The sequence below is a fragment of the Phoxinus phoxinus genome (assembly GCF_949152265.1).
Source record: "Phoxinus phoxinus genome assembly, chromosome: 7".
NCBI classification, from domain to species: Eukaryota; Metazoa; Chordata; class Actinopteri; order Cypriniformes; family Leuciscidae; genus Phoxinus; species Phoxinus phoxinus.
In genome coordinates, this window is record NC_136882.1 from 18,185,101 (window position 1) to 18,212,766 (window position 27,666).

At 37.0% G+C, this 27,666-nt stretch overlaps 1 protein-coding gene across 1 annotated transcript; it reads right to left on the minus strand.

Moving 5' to 3' along the window:
- Nucleotides 1–45: 45 nt before the first annotated feature.
- On the minus strand, nt 46–27,035 carry dars1 (aspartyl-tRNA synthetase 1). The gene is made up of 18 exons (XM_079617582.1): nt 26,804–27,035; nt 23,199–23,301; nt 22,232–22,261; nt 21,473–21,530; nt 20,690–20,782; nt 18,132–18,234; nt 13,953–14,055; nt 13,497–13,577; nt 11,671–11,730; nt 7,552–7,663; nt 5,214–5,348; nt 3,732–3,879; nt 3,068–3,214; nt 2,922–2,964; nt 1,826–1,906; nt 1,622–1,733; nt 1,132–1,203; nt 46–507 (listed from the first exon to the last, which is right to left on the minus strand). The coding sequence occupies exons 1-18, from the start codon at nt 26,824–26,826 to the stop codon at nt 416–418; spliced, it is 1,596 nt and encodes a 531-aa protein (XP_079473708.1). The 5' UTR covers nt 26,827–27,035; the 3' UTR covers nt 46–415.
- Between the last annotated feature and the right edge of the window lie 631 nt (nt 27,036–27,666).

Sequence of the window (27,666 nt, forward strand, 5' to 3'; positions counted from 1 at the left end):
CATTCAGAAGAAAAACACTCAAAAACATACTATTTAGTTAATATATTGAGCATGTGCCGTTTAATTTATGTTTTAGAATTCTCAAAAACGTGGTGTGTCAGGAACATAGATCAGTAGAAAAAAAAAACTACATGTACAGTATGATTTTAATAACACAAGATCTGCATGTCACAATACCATCTGCATCATTTAACAGTTAACATCGATTCCCTTCAATGGTTTAAGTATATTAGATGCATCTAACATCCTTCTGTATCTGGTGAGAAGTATTATAAAAGTGGCTTAATTTTTGTGGGTTAATCGTCATGGCGACTCCCCATCCTGGCACGTCCAGATCCCCGATGGCTGGGTGACCGAGAGCTTGTACTGCTTCAGGCGGGATGGGAGACGAGAGGCCGACCGGCTACTTTAATCTTTATGGGGTCAGGCGTTTGGGGTCACGGGGGAACATGGAGGTCTGACGTACGTTGTGTAGGCCGAGATAAAGCATGGTCACTCTCTCCAGACCTAAGAGATGGCATACATTTAACATCATGCACTTGTGCCAGAGATATTTTTAAAACCCTAAAACTGTTTTAGAAACTATACACTACAATTCAAAAGATTGGAGTCTGTAAGAATTATTTTATGTTTTTACAAGAAGTCTTTTATGCACGCCAAGGCTGCACTGATTTGATCAAAAATACACTAAAAGCTGTATTAATGTGAAATATTTTTACAATTTAAAATGATTATTTTCTATCTGAATATATTTTAAAACGTAATGTATATGTATTTGTGTTGGCAAAGCTAAATCAATCACATGAACCAGCAGAAATCATTCTAATATGCTGATTTGCTGCTCAATAAACATTTCTTATTATCAAGTTACATTTTTTAATTTTGTGAAAACCATGATACATTTTTCTCAGGATTCTTTGATGAATAATAAGTTTGAATGAGCATATATTTGAAATAAAATGATTTTGAAACCATGTAAAAGTCTCTACTGTCCCCTTTTAATAAATTTAATGCATCCTTGCTGAATAATAGTATGAATTTCTTTCAAACTCAAAATCGTAATGAAAAGTAGTGTAACTAGACTGTTCAATTCGACCATTTCTAAACATGATAGTAAAAAATGTGTGTCACCTATGCCACCGCCAGCATGAGGAGGAGCTCCATAACGGAACGAGTCAATGTAGGCCTTGATCTTCTCCAGGTCTGTAACAAAGAGTAAAAAATGAGTCACCTACTACAAAACAGACATTAGAGTAGTCAGTATTTACCATAAAGATTGACAGTGTCTTGTTACATGTAGTTACTATAGTAATAACTATAAATTATGCATAATTACATGAAACTAACCCTAAACCACACCCTGATCTTAACCCTAACCCTAACCTTATAGTAAGAACATGTAGTTCATTAATATTGCTCAATACTTAAATCTATAATTACACTGTAACAAGGACACCTTAAAATAAAGTAAGCCGATGAAATACTGAAGAGTGTTGATATTCAAATGCATTATAATCAACCAACATTTAGATGTTTTGTGCATTCTTGTTTGTTTTTTTAGCTTAGTTACATGTGTTAACACCAAACTCTAGAAGGTTTTGTAACACAGCTGTTGAGTTACCGATGCTGTGGTGCATTGCCCTTTCAGTGAGCAGCTGAGCATCGTGGACTCTCTGAGCTCCAGACAGGATCTCCTCTCCTCTCATGAACATATCGTATGAGTTGGAGTATTTCTGGAGGAAGAACATGTGGGGTTTGTTATGAACCACATAGTCTGTGAATAAAAAGCAATGCATTTAGGTTCACAAGGCTTTAAAACACTTACCGGGTCACTGGGGTCAGGCATGGTGTAGAATGGCCTTACTGCCAAGGGGTATTTGTCCAGAACATAGAAGTCAGTGTCATACTAAAAAAAAAAAAAAAAAAAAAACACAAGGTGTATAATTGTGACCCGCTCTGGCGAAATGAGTCAGAAGTTCGATTTTAAGATATGGGCCGATTATGTGGAAAAACAATTAAAAAATAGATTTTTTTTTTGTGTGTGTGTGCTAATTTCAAAGAACAGACATTCAAAAATAATCTCCCAAAGTTTCGTAGTCCAGATAATTGAGTTAAGGTATTTAAATGACTATTAAAGTTCACAAAGTTTTACTAAATTCGCAGGAAATGAACATTAAGGATTGTTCCAAGAAACCTTAAGGATTTTGAGAGTATCTGTAAAGAGGAATGGAACAAAATCCCTCCTGAGATGTGTGCAAACCTGGTGACCAACTACAAGAAACGTCTTACCTCTGTGCTTGCCAACAAAGGTTTCTCTACCAAGTACTAAGGCATGTTTTTCTTGGGGATCAAACCCTTATTACACTCACTGAAACAAACGCAAATCAATTTACACCTTTTATATAAAGTGTTTATCTGGATTTTTTGGTTGATATTCTGTCTCTCTCCGTTAAAATAAAACCTACCATAAAAATTATAGACCGTTTATTTCTTTGTAAGTGGGCAAACTTACAAAATCAGCAGGGGATCAAATAGTTAGTTCCCCCACTGCAAACAGTTGAGAAAGAAAGCGCACGTGTAACAGAATAATGGATCCGTGCATCAGGTCTAATTTGGCAGCAGATATATTAGGCTGCTGTCAATTTGAGATAATATAAAAATATCTATATGGCAGTTATTCCCCATGGTATCAATGTGAAAATTCTGATTGGCTAGTAACTTTGAAAATCCACTAGTCACAGTGGCTGGCAAGCAAAAACGTTAATGTCAAGGTAATGATGCTGAGAATTACTAAATCAATATTACTGTTTTTCTGCATTTTAGATGAAATTAATGCACCCTTGCTGAGACATTTCCTTCTAAAACCTTATCGACCCCAAACATTTGATCAGAAGTATACATCACTTCAGATGTCTTTTTACCTTGTCCTTCACAAGACGACCAAGCAGCTTTTCGTTGGGTGTGCTGAGGAAGAAAACATTAAAAGATTACAGGTCTGTTATAAAATCTGTTACAGATTCCCTGTGTGTGCAATGTGGGAAACTCTATGAAAGAAAGCCACACTGACCTCAAATCTTCTTCATCGCCCATTTCCACCCCGGCAGCTCTGAGCATGGCCACCCCCTCCATATACTCCAGTCTCAGCGTGGGCTCCAGGAACTTGAACGGCTCACTGGGGTACTGCTTGTTCACGGTCTGGATCTCTGTCTGGAACCTGCAGTGCATCCACATCACAGACACACCATTAAAAGAGAAGGCATAGCTAGAACGGACACTAGCATGAAATGTAGGCCCAAGATTTAATGGGAAAGCGTCTTTCAAATGTAAACCGTTAGTAGGCAAATGTTACTTTTCTTAGTGCTGGTCAGGTTGTTTGTGATTACTGGATAAAATATTCATGCATTCCACGTATAGGGACTGCTTGGGTCGGATTTCCAATTGTAAGTAACATTTTCCACACAATAACAGTAAAATACTTGTTGTAAAGTAATATATGTATAAATAATAAGGTAGTCTGACCACTAGATGGCGGTGTATATCCTTGTTATTATAAACCACATGAACGTGTTTGCCCTTTCTTTCACATGAATAAATGACGTCACTTTTAATGAATTTCAAGTGAAATTCATGTGACATTATTCCCATGTGATTTGGTTCTTCATAAAAGGAAATAGGACTTCAATAAAACTTTTGAGAACTTAAGGGGATGTTGAAGGAGTCATGTCCCTTACCGGTCACGTAGTCCTTTAAAGATCTGAACCATGGTGTCAGTAATGGAGTCAATGACCTCATGGTAATGGTAATTGAAAGTCATTTCAATATCCAGACCCACAAACTCCGTCAGATGGCGATGAGTGTTGGAATCCTCAGCCCTGAACACTAGAAGAAACTGACAACTGTGAGATTCACATTCATAATAACCTTAGTATTTCATTTAAAACACTGGGCAAACTTGAGTGAAATATGATTTTAAACATTACTATTGCTTCCAGCAGACAAAAAAATTATTCTCATGTAAACATGTGCCTTTGTTGCAGTGTTGTAATAGTTAACAAAAATTAAACTATTAAAGAAGTTTTGAAATAACTGAAATAAAGCTTAAATAAAACAAAGATAAATACTAATATGAAAATATTTAAGAAACTAAATTAGAAATGCTGCCTTGACGAATAACTCAAATACAATTATTTGTACTTACTGTACTAAAAATACAGGTGAAACTAAACAAATTAGAATATCGTGCTAAAGTTAATTTATTTCAGTAATTCAACTTAAAAGGTGAAACTAATATATTATATAGACTCGTTACATGCAAAGTGAGATATTTCAAGCCTTTATTTGTTATAATTTTGATGATTATGGCTTACAGCTTATGAAAACCCCAAATTCAAAATTGAAATATTGTGAAAAGGTTTTCATGAGCTGTAAGCCATAATCATCAAAATTATAACAAATAAAGGCTTGAAATATCTCACTTTGCATGTAACGAGTCTATATAATATATTAGTTTCACCTTTTAAGTTGAATTACAGAAATTAACTTTTGCACGATATTCTATTTTTTTTCGATTTTCACCTGTAAATAGAAAAGATAAAGAGAACTAGAAAACTAAAAAAAAAAATGTCAAGAGCACAAAAACAAAATTACTCAAATTAAACAAATACTAAAATAAAACTTCCCAGCAATATTAGTAGCAGTTACATTTGTAAAATGCAGCTGTTAAAATTTCCGTGTCAAAAAACAAGATCATCAATAATCAAAATATTCTTTCCAAAAAATCAGACTAATGCACTTGTTTTGAATATTCCCAGGTATACAAAAAAGCACTTCTGCAATTTCTACAATGTGACTTCCCTTCAGCAGAGGTCCCTAATGAGCTGTATTTTTCCGAAGTCTATGCCCAACGGCTCTGCTAAAAGTGTTTGATATTCTTGCTCTATTCAGTGAGGGATTTCTGTGCCCGCCAAAAGCACCAAGAGCGCAATCCGTCTATTTATCCTGCAGTTTGTCCTGATCTGCATACTGGCAGGGAGGAGATACTCGTGAAGGTGACCTCTACAAATAAGTGGCCAGATACTTTATAGGCCACAGTCTATGAGATTGTCTCTGGGTGTTCAGTTAATTCTTACTGTCCACTTTAAAGAGGACCTAAAGATGGAAACAGCAAATAGAGGGAAAATAAAGAGACAGGAGGGTGTATGTTTATGCTTTACCTGGTCCGACACAGAAGACTTTGTCAAAGTCAGCACAAATGCACATTTGCTTGTAGAGCTGAGGGGACTGGGCCAGGTACGCACTGGTTTTGAAGTAGGAGACGGTGAAGACATTTGCGCCACCCTCACTGGCAGCTGTTAAAAACACAAAACCATTTGTACAGTAGTCATGTGTAACATTTTGTCCACAAATGTGAGCTGATAATTCTCATGGCAAGCATGATGTTCTTTAGGGCACGTACAGCTGGGTGTGTGCACACCGGATGTCATGCGGTTTTGCTGAAAGAACATAATGTTGATGTTGATGGTGGCAGATCCCACCAAAGGCGGCAAATTTGAAATTCGAAATGCGTCACAAAGATGTGTTCTGATTGGCTGGTCGAGGTGCAGAGGAAATGAAAGCAACTGTTTTCCTTAACAGCGAAAACCACACAAACACAACAGGGGGGTTTGTTGAGTGAAAGTGTTGTAACACCATAGAGACCTTTGCTGACGTAATACGTAGACTTTGAAATCATTGGTGGACTAAAAAAAGAAGCGTATTTAAGAGACTGTTGAAGTAGTTGAGCATCATTTTTACACTAGACTTTCAGCATCTAAGGACAGTATCCTGTACATACATACATATACACACACACATATATATATATGGGTTCTTTGGTGAATAGAAAGTTCAAAAGGTCAGCATTTATCTGAAATGGAAACCTTTTGTGACATATTATATGAGACAATTTTATTTTATTTTAGGGTGAACTGTGCTTTTAAGAGCTGAGAAAGCAATCAATTTGCACCGTCTTGAGTCAAGTCAAATGAAACAGGCCCTGAACTCTTCACAAAGACAGCTGTGCTCATGAATCCCAGCAGATCCCATAGCACTCGGTGTACCCACCATTTCAAGAGTGCTAACATGATGGCGCCGTATCAGTGACTGGAGGCATATCTCCTTAATAAACACCACTTTTTCTTCAGCCAGTGTTTTGACAGTGTCGCAAACTTTTTTTACCTCAGAAAATGAAAAAGTATCAATCCTTGAAATTGAAATTTTTTTCAGAGACTGAAGGTGCAGAGAAAGAACAATAAACTAAGTTGGACACCATGAGCAGGAAATCATTCAGAAGGCTCGGTGTGTGAGGACAGAGATAAAACCTGTACTACTCTGTCCCTGCCGTCATGAATACAGATACTCCAGTGTGAACACGGAGACAACACTGTTCGCCTTATGTCATCTCAGATGCTCTGTGAGCTTAAAGTCACGATGTAATGAAAGTAGCGGCAGACCTTTTCTTCCATATTGTGAGGTACATTAGATTTTTAAAAAAAAAAGTAGTGCAGGGACTTGGTTTCTATCCATCGGTTGATGACTGAATGAAGGGAGATCTGAATGCAAGCTTGCAGTCGATTGTAAGAAAGGTGTGGGACTGAAGAACAACACTGAATGATTGGAGAAGTCTGGTATATGTCACCAGAGAGAAGTCTGTTGTTTCAACTAGAAGATTGAGTTAAGATATTATGATTAAAAATTATGAGATAAAAAAAAACATGAATGGATGAATCGTTCACTATTGATCCAATCCTGCATTTAGAAAACAGAGAGCGAATTTTCATTTTGTACTGATTTTAAAGACAAAATGGAATCCAAACCACGTTTAATATGCAGTATATGACGTAATGTGGCATTTTGCTGAACAATATTTCTGAATATTTCAAAAAAGTGGTTTCAGATGTGGGGAAAGTTGATGTGACCAAGAGCGTAGTTTTGGGTTGAACAATGTGAACAACTTGGTTGAAGAGTGAACCGGTTTCACGGTGAGGTTTATTTATTTGCTTATTTATCTTTGCAAAATGGTCTTTTGTGGTATCATCCACACATGCAAAGTTGGTTGATATATAACTGCAATAAATAATAATAGCCTAGCTAACAACTACTTGCTTACATAAGATGATGAATTTTATATTATTTAAGCACCTGGAACCTTTATCAGTTTGACAGAATGTTCAAATTCAAAGTGCCACAAACTTAGTGCTTAAAATTTCCTTATATTGAAATAGTTTATTTCCTATTCCTTAACAGTTCATTAGGCTCTCTCGTCTGTCATCTCTTAGGATATCTGAAGGCCAGGTTTTTCAGTCATCATGAGAACACATTTTACATTGTGTAAAATACATTGTACTTGTCCTTATGAAAATATACCTTAGTTCTTGTAATTGTTTAACTGTAGCATTTGTTACAATAAGGCTATAATTACAGGTAAGACCATTGATGGCTCCTCTACCATGCTGACTCTCCTAAATGATATTTTGAAGGAGAGAGATGAAGTGAACTTGGAGATGGTCGTACCAGAGATGATCTTGGGGGTCTGAATCTCCACAAAGCCCTTGTTGATGAGCGTGTCTCTGAAGAGCTGGCATACGCCGGACTGCAGCCGGAAGATGGCCTGGCTGGTCGTAGTCTGTGAGGGAAGACGCATAAGTTAGTAAACATGTTATGTAACCTGTTTGATTGGGTGTGCCAGGGACTTATGTCAGCACTTCTCTTTTTATGCAATGTGACGCCTTGAATCATCTACATTTCCACTGCAAAGGTTTTGAAAGTATTTCTGCAGAAGTTCTGGAGGAAACATAACGCTAGATCTCAGAAGACCTCTTTTTATGATGTTAGAATAAAATCTCACTGGCAACGTAATATATTCTGGTCATTTTTTCAGAGAAACAAATAAATTAGGTCCTCTTCACAATACCAAAGGGACACAGTACTAGCAAAATCAATCTTCAGCAACAATCAAACCTCATGAATCCTCTGGTATTGAGCAAAAAAGCTTCCTCGGCATGAATTTCCCATGAATCAGATGACTCCCTGATGACCCGTGATATGGGTCACGTTTCCGATTCTTCATTACCTACAGAGCTCGCATAAATCTTAGAGAAACAATCAGCTTCTATATCAATATTTCCAGGGTCTTGTTTTACTGGATTTGATTTAGTTAGGACAGACTAGCTTTTGCAGGCAAGAATTCATTATGTGATCGCATAAAATGAAGATTTCTTTGGAGATTTAAGTTACTCAGATCTATCCTGGTTTCATGTTTGTAGTTTCAACCTCATCATGACCACATTATAAACCTCTAAAACTCCCTAAGGGGGATTTTAGACCAGTAAGTATCACATAAATTAGCTCTGTTCCAAAACTAAGGTTCCTTGCAGTGCACTGCCTACATAGGCAGCAACCTTCCAAGGCAGCTTCCTAATGAAATGCAATTGATTTAAGATCAACAGCTCTAAAGACAAATCTAACATGCTTGTGCATTAGCTGGACTGGTCTCTGAAAACTGCTATTTTTGCGTGATTTCACAGCTAAATTTATGATACCATAACTGTCAGTTTTTATTGCTGATAAATCTAACTGACATGCATACTTGACAAACCGTTTTAGAGTTTCTGGTCTTCAAGCAGACAAGAGTTGTTCTTATGGTAAGAGAGGGTGTTAATAAAGATGGCTGGCGAACTTTGGTTTGAAGATAACGTGTTGTTTGGGTGATAAATACAAGAAATACATAGCAGACACCGGCAATGGGTAAGATAGGGGATTATTATTTAGACGTAACTATTAAAATGATCAGTTTCAGTACTGAAAATAAGTACACTACAGTTCAAAAGTTTGGGGTTGGAAAGAATTGATCATATTTTAGCAAGAAGTATATTTGATCAAAAATGCAGTAAAACAGTAATACTGTGAAATATATCGATTTAACTTATCTAATTTAATGTATTTTTAAATCCTGAAGCTGAATTTTTTGCATCATTACTCCAGTCTTCAGTCACATGATCCTCCAGATATCATTGTAATATGCTGATTTGATGCTCAAGAAACATTTATTATCATCATCAATGTTGAAAACAGTTTATTTTAAATATAATTTTTTTTGTAAGAGTTTAGTGTCACTTTTAATTAAATTATTGCATCCTTGTTTAATAAAATATTGATTTCTTTCAACAACAAAAACAACACCACAATCTTACCCCAAACTTTTGAACAGCAGAGTATATTTATAACTGATATTTCTTATCCCTGAGCTTGTCACAATGCACTCTGGTATCGCCCTTTTTGCAAAATCATAAATGTGTTTCTGCTTTAGAATAGGTTAAAAACAAGATATCTTAGATGCTGCATTCCTTTTGGAAAATGTCCACATCTAAGTAGACCGCTTTGGTTTTGAAACAGGAAAAAAAATTGCATATTATCATTAGTGGCTTATAACTTAGAAATGGGTTCCTACAACTTTTGGTTAAACTAATGATTTTGAGGAGTCATTACACAGACAAATCATTACATAGAGATTGCACTCAATAACAGCAAATTTCTAGCAATGAAATATAGCTGAAAGTAACTAGAAAAATTTGGATTTACTATAAACATTTGAATATTTCCTGATATTATAGGAATTAAATTAATGTTTTTAAATAACAGTTATTGTGTTGTAATTTATGACTTTAAAACCATGCAGTAAATGTAATACAAACAGGACAATAGGGCTTCCCTCTTATTAATCAGCTAATAAATATCAAAGAGTCAACATATTAAGACAGTCTGTCTATATTCTTAGTGCAGATCTTGATAACCCGGCGCCAGGGGATACGTTGCCAGGACATTTAGTGACTAGTCTGTGAAGCTAAGCGGTTGTACAGTTTATATGCAAAGCAGTTATCAGTGGAGTGTGGAAACACGCATGTTTCAGTTGACATCCTCACACGTCTCTTGCTGTAGGCGTGGAGAAAGGAGCTGTGTGCGTCACTTTAGTGTTCACAAGGCTGCAGTGAAAACCAAAGAGGCGCGAAAAGCTGTTGTCCTGTGGTTTGACTCCCCCGCCTCACGCTCTCAGATTTCTGCCTTCACTTTCTGGAAGTTCTCAAAAAAAGAGCAGCTCTCAGAGCTGGGTGCATTGTGACAGTCCTACAACACTGCCAGATTTCAATCACCTTTGGTGTGTGAAAAAAAAAGAAAAAAGAAGCATGGGGTGTGTGTGGGTGCGTGACATGGAGGTCTTTCATTATTTCAGAGCTAATCCTGCCACCGCTGAAAACAGTTTATTGCTTTGCTCTTCACTAAAATGAAAGTGTGAAAGCACACAGACACATTGTCTCAGAAACAGGTGCTTTAACATAGCACAGGCGGCCAATCGCAGCGCCCGAGTCCTACAACCACATCATCAGGGCTTCATAAATCAGAACAACAGGCTCATTTAAGAAAGCTATCCGATAGCATTCCCGTTTATCTCAATAGGCGTCTTCGACTTCAAGACGCTGCTATGAACGATTAGCGTGTGAGTTGAAGCAGTGCATGCCAGTTGGAAACTTTTGACAGTACTGATGCCACGTGACGTATGACATCATACCGCGAGTTCCAGCTGGTTCAGTCAATGCAGTTTCTCCAGAGCGGCTACATGATGACGATACAGCTGTTTCACAATTGGCCGGATTCACCAAAGACAACGACGTGTTTATTTGGACACCTTTAGTTCCGCTTATGCTTGCAAATCCATGTTTTATAACACTAAAAACTCTTTTCATATAACATTGTTATACTTAGTCACGTTTATCAAAATAAAACTGATACAAAATTTAGACCCCAAATATTGGTCCGCATGAATCGTAAGTTGCAACCAACTTTACTTCCGTGTTGTGATGTATTTCCAACTGATACGTAATTTTGAATAAAGTGCATGGTTTTATTTTAGCGCTCCTCCTCTCCATCTCTTGCTCATAGCAGACTGATGGTTGGAGGGGAGTGGGTAAGAAGATCATTCATCCCAAGCCATCAAACTGACGTCATCAGAGAAGGAACGCCATTCCAGAGCGGAAGCAAATTTTCAGATTTTGATTAAAGATTTCCAAGACAAAACTATTTTTTTCTGTGTATTAACTTGCACAGGTTGATTGTTCACCACAAGACTAGTTTTGTGCACTAACAAAGTAAATAGTGTCAATTTTGTCAATTTAATGCCGATTTTTAAATCGTACTGGCTTACGTTTAACTTTAGGCTTATGTTTAAACTTTATTCTTGTAATAATAGTAATAATAATTAATAATTCGTTACATTTATATAGCGCTTTTCTGGGTTCTCAAAATGCTTTACATTTGGAAGGGGGGAATCTCCTCAACCACCAGCATTGTGCAGCATCCACCTGGATGATGCGACGTCAGCCATATTGCACCAGAACACGCACCACACACCAGCTTACTGGTGGAGAGGAGAGGAGAGGAGCCAATCAGTATATGGGGATGATTAGGAGGCCATGATGGACAGAGGCCAATGGGAAAATTTGGCCAGGATGCCGGTGATACACCCCTACTCTTCCGAAGGTCATACTGGGATTATTTTATGACCACAGAGAGTCAGGACCTCGGGTTAACGTCTCATCTGAAGGACAGAAACACTTGTAAACTTTACTTTTGGCTTACCCTCAAATCGATAACTCTGTTGTCCAGTCTAGTGTCCTGATTGACAGTGGCTCTTCCCTCCTGAAAGAAAAAGGTCATGATTACTCCAAAATTTATTATATAATTGAACCAATCAGATTTATTTGTGAGATGTCAACAGAATTTCTATGATATTATATTTGCTTGAAATATTTATAATTTTTCATTGAAATTTATTTTTTCTTTATACTTTTATACTTAAATTTACAAAAAGAAAGTTTTAACTAGTTGGAAATTATGCAGGTATAATATACAGTTCCAATCAAAAGTCCAATTTTAAGAAATTAATACTTTTATTCCACAAGAATGCATTAAATTGATCAAAAGTCACAGTAGAGACATTCATACGGTTACAAAAGATTTCTATTTAAAATTAATGCTGTTTCTTCTTCAAAGAATCCTGAAAATAATTGTTTTCCATGAAAATATTAATATTAATCACTATTTATAATAGTGTTTCATGAGCACCAAATCAGCAAATAAAAAATTTCTGAAGGATCATATGACACTAAAGACTGGAGTAATAATTCTAAAAATTCAGCTGTGCATCAGTGAATAAACAATATTTTAAAATGTATTAAGACAGAAAACAGTTATTTTAAATTGTTATAATGTTTTAGAATCTCATTTTTTTTTCTGTATTTTTGGTCAAATAAATGCAGCCTTGGTGAGCATAAGAAACCCACCCAAACATTTGAAAGGTTTTGAACAGTACAGTAGTGTATATATTTGAACCTAGATTCAAATAGTTTATCTTGCAGAGGCTGCCCCATGGCTCCTGAGTTATCTTTCCTTAATAAAGCGTGTAGGAGCTCAAGACTGATCAACAGGCTACTCGTCCTCGGACCGGGCCGATAAGACACAGGCGTAATGAGGCGGCAGATGCTCTGTCTGACTGACGTTGTGGAATCCCTGCAGAGAACACCTGGACAGCAACTGCAGCTGGTTTTGTCTTACTACATAAACACCATCAACTGGCTGACGTCAAGACAAAGGGGAGATAGAAGCTATGAATAGCCATTTCTGTAGTGTGTAGCATGTATACTGTGCACAGTATGCACATTTTCTGTATGCATGGTATGCCTGGATGACCTGCTGCATTTGCTATGAGAAGTACAATACAGCTTAAGCTCAAAGTATACTTTGGTTTTTACACAAGGGTCGACTTACACCAGAACAGTACGCGTGCAGTGCGGTTATTGTAACGCGCAGGTCATTTGTTTTGCACTAATCAGTTGTTCCACAAGATCTCGTTTCACAGTAGAAAACTAAACAAAAGAAACGGAACAACAACAAAACACCGGAGACTGCAACAATGACAGATGCCCGCATTGACAAGCACTTGTGTGAGGAGGTTATGAGATAGCCGTAACTTTAGTTTCAAAGAATACAATACATTTTTATCAGTCATAACTTCTGGAGAAAAACGGACAGACACTGGACAAAGATGAAACTTTCGTTCGCACATGCTATCAAATGGAGTATACTTTGAAAGGCAACGTGTTCGACTGTACGCATACGCTAAAAAAAGAATTTTACTACGGGCTTTACACTGCAAGGAATGCTATGTACCACAATGCAATACTGTCAACAATGTAACTTACTACGGTTTAAAAGTTTGGTGCTGCATAATGCATACAGTTTTTCCACACAAAAAAAATACTATGAAGTGTACTGTGTGTACTGTGCAGTATGCTTGCATTTCTTTTAACTCAACATGTCTAACTGAACTTGGATTACCGTAACACTGAACTGAGAGAACTGTTTTAACGTTTTTCATTTGGGTTTTGTTCTTGACCGTTTCTCACCTCATCTCCTTCTCCCTCGGGCCTGACAGCGTCTTCTAGCTGAAGGGGAAGCCTGGCCTCAGACTGGCTGATCACAAAGATCTAGGACAAAGACACAGTTTAAGCTACGATTGCAGCTTCAATACAAGACTACTCAACAAAAAGAAGTTATCTAGTATGATATCTAGTTATCTAGTAAGTCATAGATATCTATGTCTAAGCTTCTCTTTTGCATACAATGAACGTGAATAGTGACCTCAACTGTCCCTGGTCCCCATCCACTTTCACTGCATGAACTACAGAAGCTTGTAGGCATTGTGCTATACAGCTCCTTTTATGCTGGTCTTATTGTGGTGAAAGAAACAAAGATCCTATATTTCATGATGAGGATTGTTTCAAATTAAACTTTCGATATTTACAGAGAACAATCAGATGTATTCTTTTAATCGAGTAATATAGATATTTGATATCTACTACCCTCTCAACATGGAGCTCCACATCCTGCTGTGAACAGCTCTCGATCTTCTGCTCAACCTTCTTCACCACAGCCTCCACGTCAATGATGCTCTCCTTCGTGAGGCTGTGAAGAGAAAAACACAGCATGAGGATGAAGGGGAAAAATGCATTTGGAAAGCTGACATGAAATGAGGCAGCATTGAACTGCACTCCAAAAGTGATTACAAATATAGATTCATAAATCTTGTATAAACATTATATATATTATACAGTTTTATGGGCGTTTTGGAGTTCACACTACCATTCAAAAGTTTGGGATTGGTATGATTATTATTATTTTTTTAATTTAAAGATATCTGTTCTGCTCACCAAAGCTGCATTTATTTGACCCACAAATTCTGAAATATTACAATTTAAAATAACTGTTTTCTATTTTAATTAAGTTTCAAATGTAATATATTCCTGTGTTGGCAAAGCTGAATTTTTCTTTTCTAGACTTCAGTGTCACATGCATCTTCAGAAATAATTCTGATATGCTGATTTGCTGCTCAAGAAACATTTCTTATCACCGTATCAGCAAACAACTTCATGGAAACTCATGAGATCACATTGTTAGGCAACAGTATCTTCACAATTCCTTTTGGTTTCTTACTAGCCAATTTCTCCCACGTGATATACACAGTTCTCCTTTTCACAGTTCAAAAAAACATTTCTGTTGTGAAGACAAACCACATCACATTTACTCTGGTTAAACAGTATGTATTAAAAGTTCCTTACATCACAAACCAAAAGGTCACCGGTTTCTCAACACCACAAATACTGAAAATGTTTTATCAATAAAGGCCATTCACCTAAAGATGGAAATAAAACCATTTACTTAACATTTACTCTTCACATTGCAAACGAATATGTTATTCACATTGTTTTTTCAGTGGAACACTATATTTATTAAAGCTTGACAGACACAGTCACAACCGGTCTGGAACAACATGAGAGAAATTGACCACTTTAATTTTGGATGACCAACTCCTTTTAGTGAAACAATATTAGATTGGCAAGTCTAAGCCATGTCATCTCTCTAAGGTCAAACGTAAAAGCGACGGCCAACTGTCTGCTGGAGAAGCAGACGGCACAAATTGAGATTGCAACCTTCAGCTCTAGTCATTACAAAGGAGTAATGAGAGACCAGAGAGAGTGAGAATGAGACGCGCCAGTCCCAGCCAGCTGCTGCTCAGAGAGCGGCCACATCGCTCTGGGATCAGTTCTGCTCACACGGCTCTCTCAAACAATCTCCATACAGACACTCTTCATAAGTCCTGATTAAGTCTGGTTACTGAACACTAAGCCGCCCATGATGGGGGCTCTGCATTGAAAGGACACTGGGCTGAAGAGAGAGGTGGATATAAAGAGGATTACACAGGGAGCAAGTGTGTTTGACCTGCCCTCTGATTGAGCTCATACGCTTTTGTCAAACAACATTCGATTCCAAACTAAATTTACTGAAGAAGATTAGCAAGCGGGGCTAATAATTAAGATAGAGAGCTATTAGTTTGTTTCAAATATGAGTGACTGTTTCAGCGATGAAGACTACGCATCATAGGGGGATCTGTGCTCCTAAGATCAGGGTCTGGAGCATCCTATGTTCAGGAAGCAATGCTTCATAATCTTATATGGCACGAACAGGAGGTGAAGTGGTGCAAAGAAGCATGTAAAATGACAGTGGACATCAGCACTGAGTGGCTTTATAGCTTGCTTTGTATTCAAGATAATTATATAATAATAGATAATAGATATTATCAAGATAATAATACATACAAAGCAACCCTCTACAATGAGAGTAAATCACTCACATATGCGATCAAATTTCATGCGACTAAAAATATTTTTAATTAGCCAATGGATAGTAAATTGTACAATCATGGTCACCTGTAATTGAGTTAGAGTCTTTCATCGCCTTTTGTTGGTTTCTCTCACACACGCGCACTCAACCGTTGACTTAACTGTCGCTGTCCCGATCGGACCAGTGCTACGTCGTCATGAAAGTTTATAATTTGCACAAGTTTTTAAGCCTTGCCAATTTAAACATTCAAGCGCAAGTTTTGTGTGCGCAAATTGCAAATGCGAAGCCGAATTGAGCTCTCCTTCACGTCTTCTTGCGCTTGAACTGACAATTTCACACAAAATTATATCAGAATGCCCATCTTGGTGAGTATTCTAGTAAACATAGTTGTTTAGGTGTTAAGTGGACGTAAACAATTGAGAAATAAAACGTCTTTTGCATTTTACAACGGGTGAATCTCCAGTTGTCACTGGTGATTGTCCTTTGAACCTTTCTGGATCCGCTATCAAATTGATAAGTTTAATTATATGAAGTGCTGTGAGAAAAGGCTACAATCTCCACCAGCAACATCCTCACACGCAATATAGCCTACTAGCCGACACACCTTCTTTATGTATACAAATGCAACGTAATGACGCAAAGACATGCTCGAATTTCCCGCAGAAATCCACTAGTACCACTGGAATTAAAAACTTTATTACAAGCTTACCGTTTTGAAACACTGGCTGGATTTGTACTTGCTCAAGAATTTATTTTGGATAATTTTTAACCCCAAAAAGCTACAGACTGCAGCTTTAACGGTGTATAAAATGTATATTTTATATTATATTTATGTAGAATTTTTTCATTTGCATTAGATGTAGATTCTGAATGGTAGATTCTACCATGGTAAAATGATGTGAATATAACCATGTAATGTGCACTGTAATGCATCCAAGTTAATCATTGCTTTAATAAAACATTTTATTTAAATATAAATATTTACAACAAATAAATAGAATATTTCTGCCAAGTAAAAAAATATAATATAAAAATTCATTAAGTTTAATTAAGCCAGTTTTAAAATATTTCTTTGAACACGACCCATTCAAACTGATTTGAAATTCAAAACTATGTATTTTACAATAGGTTTTATTATTCACCCTGCAATATTCAAACTTGTATGATATTTTTCATCAATTTTACTTTAAAAAATAATAATAATGAACCTGCTTTAAGAAAATGTGAGCTTGCTCTCAAACAGAATTCCAGGTAGACAAGAGACATGGGGAATGTGCATCTTAGCGTAAGCTGATATTGATCTACATTACTTTAAATATGCCACATCATTACATTAGATAATTCTGGTACTCTAAAATGTTTATTAACAGGTACATAAATCAAATAAATGAGGTGTTTGATGGAACAATTTGGGTGTGTTATGCTGCAACAATATAAGAAAATGGCATTTTATGTGGCAACTAGATTATTTCTTTAACATCCCCTAACTGAAACTCTCCAACTGTTATGTTACTCCACAGACATTTACGTAACACACAGAGAGAGGAAGTTTCTCTACAAAACAAAGATCTGCGATGTGTGGAAACGCTCATCTAAGATTTCTGCTGAGGTGAAATCTTTCAGTTAGATAACAAATAACCAAGTGCACAGATATCAACCAGGACCCTTTGAGTCACATTAAGAACAATTACATTAAAACGCAAGCAAAGGGAAACAAGATCAACAGCGTAAGGAACTGGAAAGGAACTCCCCAGACCACAACACCCTTCCTAATTCACGACTGATAAAGTGAATAGAGTTTAGCCTCCATTCAATTCTGCATGAGCAAACAGAGGATGTTAACACGGTTAAGCAGCAAACCCTCTGACCCTCTTAAAAGACTGGAAGTGGACTTGAAAACAAAGTGAGTTGTCTACCATATAGTCATGAAAGCTTACCATCTGATGAAACATTTTCAAATATTCACATTTCCATACATCCAGACTGAGCCGATAATAAATAAGAAACTAACTGGCAACTCAAGTGCTTTATTGTAAAAAACGAAAGGTTTCAGTGTTGTATTTGTGACTGAATGTTGGTCCTATTGTCCCACAACCCTCTATTTGACCCCGAACCCAGAGTCATTCATTCAGGCCAGACTTTAAAGTAGATCTCTGTCTCTCTGATGCATCTACTATTTGTTGTTTTAAGGGGAACGACCCATTACGGTGTTGAGGGAAAGCCGTTTCCGACTGCAAAAATGGAGCTTTTGTTCTGAAGTGAAACTTTATCGATCGCCACTTAACATGGCAAGATGGAATGAGTCGCCAGGACTTCACTTTTCCCACCATTGTTTGACAGGAAACATAGCCTATACTCACTTAGCTGCAAACTTGACCATCTGCTTGCTCGCACGTTCTCCCACGGCGAGCAGGGCCTGCACGGTGAACTGCTGGTGACGCAGGACCAAGAAGCACTGTTTCCCTAGAGGAAAAACAACCTGTCAGTAAACATACCTCAATCAGAATACCTCAAAACCAGGGTGGTTGTTACTGTCCAGGATAAAGAGCCTGCTAATAACACAACACTACTGTTCAAATGTTTTTTTTTTAAAGAAATGAATACTTTTATTCAGCCAGGATGCATTAAATTGATCGAAAGTGACAGTAAAGACATGTATAAAGGATTTCTATTTGAAATAAATGCTGTTCTTTAGAACGTTCTATTCATCAAAGAATACTGAAAAAAAGTATCAGTTTCCACAAAAATATTAAGCAAGCAACACAACTGTTTTCAACATTTTATAAATGTCTTTGAGCTCCAAATCAGCATATTAGAATTATTTCTGAAAGGATCATGTGTCACTGAAGTGCCATCACAGGAATAAGTGACATTTTAAAAATATATTAAAACAGAAAACTGTCATTTTAAATAGTGAAATTTAAATTTGATTATTTTTGATCAAATAAATGCACCCTCGGTGAGCATAAAAGACTTGACTGACCCCAAACATTTGAATGGTAACGAACACAACACAATAATAATGTTCACTTTCACAATCCAGTCCCCAAAGGGATCTCACTCTGCATGCATGCTACATCACATTATAATATGTTTTTGCAAATGCTGTTTCCTGTGTCTATACAGAAACTAACACATTCATGTAGTAGATGGTTTCTGATTACAGTACAAAACCAGGTGTATCTGTCTACAAGAATGAGTGTATCAACAAGAAAGATTAACCAATTACTTGAGAACATTTTCAGAATAAGACAGTGTCAAAGACACCTCAAACAAACTAGGATTAAGGGAAAGAGAAAAGTGTCCAGGGTGCTCAAGGAGTTAAAAAAAAGAGCACCTTTTTGAAGGTGCTCTTTGTAAAAAATTATAAAAAACCTTTATTTGACTGGCTATTTCATAATAGAAAATGTAAAAGACATGGGGGGGGGGGAAACAACCTTTTTATAAATTTCTAAAGAAGAGTGCCTTGGATTTCCTTCAACTACAAACTAGGATTAAGGTCTGAGATTATAGTAGAGCAGGCTGGTTCTACACTAGTCAGAGGAGTTAAATAAAAGCACCAAATCTACAGCCACCAATCAGCTATCAACAGACCGGACGTCTCTTTGAAAGACACAATGTACGTAGTCCAGACTTGTCACCAAATTGCTAATCAGACACCTTGAGAGTGAACAAACTCCGATTTGTGTAAACCTGACACGGATCAGGTCAAGATCAGAGACCACCCAGACTCTTTGAAGTCCCCCTCAGTGTTCAGAGGCTGACAGATAGTTAAAAACAGAGCAAATCAGGATGTTGTTGTGCTAAAGGACATTCTTCGGCCCAGAGCACACTGACAGAATGAGGGAAGCTGGAGGTTAAATGATTCTTGACATGGAAGTTGTCCTGGAAGGAAATGTTAGTGATATAGCCATAATACATGGTTTATTCATTACTGCACTCTTAAACCAGACGTGAACGTGCGGACCCCATCAGACTTGGATTGTGTGGGGAAGACAGGGGAAGCCACAAAGTTTCACTTAAGCTGAGGAAACTGAACAGTTTCTATTAAAGACATTTACTATTAACAAAACGCAACCACAGGAAGTTTTTGTCAGTTTTGTAGTGAAAATGGCCACTATTTTTACAGGCCACCATTGCAATTCATCCAAATATAAATTTGGCAAAGATAAGGCAGATGTTGGGGGCACCAATATCCACTTGGCAGTCTGATTAAATAAATCAATACAGAGATCATAATAGAGGTAGACATTACTTCCTGTTAATTAGTCGCACTAAGAATGGAAAGTGCAGGAAAGTGCAGTCATGATAACAAAATTTTGCGGGAAAAGAAAGTCCATTGTCCATTATCAACAGGTGTAGCGACGGATGAAGAACCACTTACTCAGAGGTCACTTCCAAACTAAGCAGCTTTATAGTGTGAATGACCAGTTTAAACTTGCCTGTTTAAATTTAATTTCAAATTTTAATACAATGCAAAATCCGTGTGAATAAATGATTTCCCTCATCTGAAATTCCATATCGGGAGGATTCCTGTTCAGATGACTGCATTTCACATCACATTATTTTGCCGTGCAGGTAAATGTGACTGCACCACAAATCTGGGTATCATATGACTTTTGAACCTTCCCAGTATAAATGATGTGTACTCTAACAACAGCATGCATAGTATGGTAGGATGCTGTTCCAAATCTTTCTTTATATTCAACAGTTTGAGATGATACAAACCCATTTCCCGTACCTTTCATTATGATAATGACCATAATGACTTTTACGTTTTTATAAATTGCAATAATATGTCAGTAATGTCAAATATGAAACCCCTGAGCTTTAGTAAGAGCAGCTTCCACGTGTTGAAATGAATTGCGCAACACTTCCAGCAGCAGATAAGCTTGTGTAACAGCGAGGAGGAGTTTACCTTTAGCTCTGCTGGTGTGAATTCTGGCACGCACCCAGATCTGCTGCTCTGCCTTCTCGGGTGTCAGGTCCTGGACACGCACCAACGCCCTGTCTGCCTCCATCCAGGAGAGAGAAAGAGAGAGTCTCAGAGAAAAGACATCAAAGACGACAGGCCTCCCCCCTTGTACACAGAGCTCCACAAAGACATTCACTCGGATTACAAAGCCACCGGGAGGAGGGCTAATAAATATGAAACATAACAAGCCCCGTCTGAAAGGTGACCATCACGTGAATTCTACTCCGTTTTGACAAACCCAGTGTCACCCTGCCTCCGCTGACTCACATTTTGACTTCATTAAGAGGCAGCGGAGACGGGGCATTCCCGCTTAGCCCCAGTGAAAGTGCTCAAGGCGTTTGGCTGATCCAGAATCCACCCACATGAAAGCTTCGTCTATCTCTGCCCGAGAGCAAAGCTGGTGGGAGACGACTTTGTTCTGCAGCAACAGAGCTTAAAAACTCGAAGCCGGACAGTTGGGAGTGATGTCAACCTAACTCCTCATCCGAGATTTATCTCATACTGTTATTCAAGACTATTATGTGTGACAGCGAGGGGAGGAACATCAGGGAGAGCTGAAGGGGACGTCAGGGAGATCCCGGAAGCTTTATATCATCTCTTAAGCTTGAAGACATTCCTAATTATCATTCTATGGCTAATTTTGCACAGTGAAACCTGTCTATCTTCATCCTGTGGGAGCGAGATGCCCTCTTAAATCTCCACTTAAAAACTGAGAAGGACACTGACCCAGTTTCTGCTGGGATTGGACCATAGGACATATCCCATAGCGATCCTTGGCAAAGTCCTGAAAGGAGAAAAGAAGAAGACAGGGATGGTAATGAATTTTAAAGGGACAGTTCAGAGAATTTTTTTTTATTCTGTCATCATTTATTCAACTTCATGTCATTAATCCATGTGACTTACTTTCTTCCTTGTAACACCAAAAGAGAACGTTTGAATGGGTACTGAAGCATTCAAGTTTCAAGAAAGATGCAAAAGTATCACAGAAGTATCTTAAAAGAAGTCCATATGAGCACTCTATCCCAAGTCAAACAGACCACAATTAGTTAATTTATTCCAAATTTCAAATACTGATAATCATCCACTCCAGTAAGCTGCTAACTTGAGAACCTGGTGATTGGACCATGGTTCATTAATAAGTTGAATGTGAGAACAAAATCAGTTCAATTCGTGAACAAATATTTCAGACTGATTTTGTGAACTGGATCAACAGATTTACTGAAAAAGATCAAACTCTAAAGAAACAAATGAAACTAACATCAATAGGGTTATGTTAAGATATTCAGTGAGTAATGACTTACATTGGTATGTTCCTCAAACAAAGCACTAATGTTTTCAGAAATGACTCACATGGACCACTTTTAAGGTGCATCAAAAAAAAAAGTATAGTTTCCATTCATTCATATATATATATTATTTATTTATTTTTAGCTATGTCTTTTAACATGTGAAATGTGATATTCGGAATAAGTGAACAGTACTTACATCCTCATCAGTATCCTGCTGCTCTGCGGCCTGAATCAAACAGAGGAACTGATTTCAATAAAACTTCAACAGTAAAGGGAAAACAGACACAGACCCTCAGTAAGGGCTAACATCAAGATGAAACACATGCTGATTATTCTGTAGAAAGGCAAACACTGCAAGTTCACGAAACACGTATTTCTACAAGTACAAGAGAGTTCTAAAATGTACTTTTTTTGCAGTTACAGCAGTAGTGGATTCGGTGTAAATTATTCCAAACAATGCATTCATTTAATAATGATTTGTTCTGCTTATTTCTGACTTGTTTAATAAATCTTGTGTACTCACTTAAGTGTCAATCACTTAATCAACAAAACATTCCACAAATGCCACAAAAAACACTGTTTAGTAAAGAAATGTTTAGTTAAGTTTTAATTTACTTATATACTTGTTACTATATGTTGTTTTGTTATTTTTGTTAAATGTGTTATTTCATTATCTATCATTATTTAGATGTATTACATGGCTTGGTTGAATTCTAATGTAGAATGCGGTCTATTATTTCTTGATAACAGACCGCTGCTAAGGATAACACACCGTTGCCATGAAAAACAGAGCGTTGCCATGGACACGGTGTTCTTTAGCGGAAGCAATACAATCGTTAAGCAATAAATCAATAAACTTATTTTTTAAATAAATATTTTGTGTCAAATTATTGATTTATTTGGTAGGTAGTCATGTAATAAGCGGGATAATGTAGAGCCAGGAGGTTGTTATAGCAAATACAACCCCTTCAGGCTGATTCAAGACCCCTCCGCTTCGCGTCGATTTGACTGTTTAAAATATTGGGGAAACATTTTCTGGATGCAGAAACGGTCTTATGTCTGTGCATATAAACAGATTTGTAAGAACAGGAACTGCAGAACAATAGAAGCCCCTCCATACGGCAGCGGTGGGCAGAACAGCGGCAGGGTTTGTGTCGCCTCACCAGCTTGGCCTGTTTCTCTGCCTTCTTCGCTGCTTTCTCTGCTTCCTTCTGCTGTTTCTTCAGCCCTTTCTTGGACTGGGCCTGCTGCTCCTCCTCGCCAGCTCTGAAACAGGAAAACCACAAAAAAAAACAGTTCTGTCAAACTTCCATCTACCTTTTTTTAGTTTCCTTCCGGGAAGCTTTTCTAATAGATGTGGGGGTGGGGGGTCCTGCTGGCTTTTTAAGTTGCTGTGTCTTTTATCTATTGTTACAGCATGGCCAAAACAACAACAGAGTCTAAATTAAACTTTCATCAGTGATGTTTGCTTGTGCTCCTGTGGTCTAGGTAGTCCAGTTATAGCAGTACAGGAAGTGTGATGTCTGTCTACTGTAATATCACTCACGCAACATGACTGTCCCACACTGTAACCACAGACTGATATAACAGTTTAAGGCCTACCTGAGTGGAAGTGGCAGCAATGATCGATCATTTAAAAAAAGAAAATTTGCTTTTCAGTTTTTTATTATGTGATTTGAATATGATTCATATTGGCAAGACTGATTCTTCAGTTCATATTTGCCTAAATTATCACATCTGCAAATAGTAACAAAGCAAAGTAATAGTCATTATAAAGATGCTGAGGTGGAACCACTGTTACGTGATACAGTGTTAGATTGAATAATAACCATATACTTACAGTATATATATATATATATATATATATATATATATATATATATATATATATATATATATGGCACTCACATGTCCAAAAAACATGTAATATGTGGTAATTCATTTTAGTACGGTCAGGTATTTTATTCACATGCAAAACAATTTTTTATAAATTAACGCTTATAAAAATATTATTTTTACACTGAAAAAACACATAAAAAAATATATTTTAAATAATGCTCTTCTTCTCAACTTTCGATTCTGAAAAAAAAAAAGCATAGCCTATCATGGTTTCCAAAAAATATTAATCAGCAACACTACAGTTTTCAACATTGATATCATAATAAATGTTTCTTGAGCACCAGATCAGCATATTAAAATTCAGCTTTGCCATCACAGAAATAAATTACATTTTAAAATATATTACAAAAGAATAAATAATAAATTGTAATAACATTTCAAAATATTACTGTTTTATTGTATTTTTGATTAAATAAATGCAGCCTTGGTGTGAATAAGAGACTTTCAAAAACAGAAGCCAATCTTCTGCAGACAAAATGTGAGAAATTTGAGAATATATATAATACACCAAAACCATCTTGATTTTTCTGGACATTTCATTCAATATTATTACATATACTGGACATTGGCCACTCTGTTCTCTATTAGCATAGGCAATTTAAAAAAAACATTCCTTATTCCCTATAAATGATATGGCAAGAAACAAGCTTGTTTAAAAAGCACTTATTTAGATACTTTTGGTCTTGGTATAAAATTTAAATCAATTACTCTTAAAATACTTTCCTTATTGGCATTAAAACAAGAGTCCCTGGGTCATTAGGTTAGTTCAGACACTTGGCTGACCAAGTCCATTAACCAAGACTTCCATCCATCCATCATTGGTTAGTATGGCAGAGATTGATTACCAAGAAGTACAACAGTTATTTAAAACAAACACAATTACACTGAAACCCCAACAATACGTAAACTGATCACAGGGCATAGGCTAATGGAAATGACATGCCCTTGTGATCTCTATTACCATTTTAAACTCTCTGCAGATATAACACATGGTTCCCGGCTTACAGGACCGACCAACCACTTTAAATACGCCCCGGCCGTTACTAATCACTCATTTGCTAAATTTAAATTCAGTTCTCTCTCTATGGATGTTAAATATGGCACTGCAATGAATGCCACCATTTAATCTGAAACCACAAGAGTAACAGGTGGTCAACAACATGAGCAGGACAAGCCCATCCTCCACCTCCAGACATTTTTTATTACACTAATTGCTCCGAACAACAGAACAAAACAAAGAAACTACAAATCCAGAGCATAGTCTTGCTCTTTATCCAACTCTGATCTACAACGCACCCCCAAAAACTGCAGAATCCGGGCAGGCGACCATATGGCAGCCCTCAGGCAACACAGGATCAAGTGCCTGTGCGCACACACAGTGCTGCAGAAGTTTAAACAAAACGGATCTGTGAATGTCTTCCCAAGCACTACCGCTGCCAACAAGGCAACAATGGTCCAGCCGCAGGCACTGCTGAGGCCTTAACCGTGCCAAAGTGGGCAATAAACAACCCCACTCCCCCCTCAATATTATGCATTAGCACGTAATGCAGCGAAGGACGTAAAGGGCCACAGTGTAGGTATGAGCAGTTTTCAAGGGAATTCACGGATGACGGTCCACCAAAGCATCACTGCAATTTCTGCTCACAGGAAATTGGAAGCACTGGGGCAGATAGAAGAGAATGAGAAGGCTGCCGATAATTAAAGGCCTGTGCCAGATTCGGGGTTATGTATTTACACAGAAACACAAGGCCCGGGGCAGAGCAGGGATATATAAATAAGGGTGGAGCTTTCAGATGCCCTCCACACCACTCCAGACAGCAGCTGTGATCATATGACGCATCAAATTACGGTTTATATATTAAACCATAAACAGTATTGTTCACGTAACACTGCTTTGGGAACAGCATAGCATTATTATAGAAATAATCTATAATTATAATTCAACTGCTAATAAATAAAGTGAAATGATCAATGTATTTGCCGTTTTCAATTACATTTCTGCGGTTAAAACTGTGGCTCTTACTTTCACTTTGTAATTGAAATGTGACTTTCACTTTGTTTTCTGAAAAGTAAAAGGTCATGTTGGGTCCAAAACTTTATCATCAATTAATTTCTATGATTTTTCCAACTTGAATGCTGGAGAGGCATTTTAACCAATCATATTAGCCTATATAAATTGCACATTAATAATTATTTTATTATAAACAACCATTTAAAAGTTTGGGGTCGGTATGAGATATGTGTATATATATATATATATATATATATATATATATATATATATATATATATATAATTTTTTTATTTATTGTTTTAAGAAATTAATACTTTATTTAGCAAGGACAAATTAAATTGGTGAAGAGTGAAAGTAAACGCATTTATAATGTTACAGCAGGTTTCTTTTTCAAATAAAAGCTGTTCTTTAGAACTTTCTATTTATCAAAGAATCCTGGAAAATGTATCACGGTTTCCACAAAAACATTAAGCAGCACAACAGTTTTCTGCAATCATTTTTCTTGAGCAGCAAATCAGCATATTAGAATGATTTCTGAAGGATCGTGTGACACTGAAGACTGGAGAATCGTGTTATTCTTCTATTCATCTTTAAGTAAATTATTAAGACTAGATATTTCACAGCTAAAAGTTACCACTGTTGCAAAAAAATTATCGAGACTTTAATATCTTGTCCAACTCCAATTGTCATTCATTAAAGAGACTATTCAGCTGTCATAGTTAAAGATCTCTAAACTGCTGATGCAATCAGCTGCAGCTCTATTAGACTGAGCTAAGTTAGCAGCCAGACAAGCTAATAAATGCCATGACCACAAATATTAAACATCCGACGAAAAAAATAAGATTGGATTCTCACCCTTGTACATTTTCTTTAGTCATAGTTCAGCTCTGGTCGGATGTAGTGAAACAAATGCGCTGAATATTTAAAATGTCAGCTGTGTTGATGTGCAATGACAGCTACAGGGAACGCAGGACATGTGGAAAAGAGGTGGAAGTGTTTTGCTGTTACACATTCACAACGTCCTTGCTAATCCGTGTAGAACACCTCTCCACATAAAGGGTTCCTAGTCACTGTTTTATCCGCGTGCGCTCTCATTGAAATGTGTCCTCTTTAGATCTCCTTAGTTCGTCCAAATAAAATAGAAGTAAAATACACTAGTCCAGCATAAATCAAAACTACATTCTTTGTTTATTGTTTAGGGTATGCAGGCTATGGGATCGCATCCCGTACATGGTATTCCGCACGTTATATGGGGACCAAAACCAAATGTCTTTTTTTTTTTTTTTTTTTTTTTTTTGGTCCCCGTGAGAAAATCACCTTATGAATCATACCAAATTAAGTGTTTTGAAAATGGAAAAGTACCGAAAGTGTTCTGTGGTAGTATAGTGGTATGGTAGTGATTGGTGATTGGGGATATAATAGCCTAGTTTGTACAGTATAAAACCATTATGTCTATGGGAAGTCCCAAAAATACATGTAAACCTGTGTGCGTGTGTACGTGCGTGTGTAGCCTACGTTATGGAGACCAAATGTTCTTCTGTCTATAAAAATCTTCTCTTCTCTCCTTTTTTTTTTGGTCCACATGAGGAAATCAGCTTATAAATCATACTAAATTAAGAAGTGTTTTGAAAATGTAAAAGTACAGAAAGTGTTCTGATTGGTATGGTTAGTGTAAGGGGATAGAATAGCGTTTGTTTACAATTTTTTTACCATAGAAA

Bases quoted from the DNA above. Each gene is read 5' to 3' on its own strand.
- dars1 (XM_079617582.1), bottom strand. From the start codon at position 26,826: ATGACTAAAGAAAATGTACAAGG. The intron at 7,664-11,670 runs GTAAGCCAAAAG...CTTCCCTCACAG, and splicing joins ACAGAGTTATCGATTTGAGG to ACTACGACCAGCCAGGCCAT. The intron at 1,907-2,921 runs GTAAAAAGACAT...TTTTTTTTTTAG, and splicing joins GTCGTCTTGTGAAGGACAAG to TATGACACTGACTTCTATGT.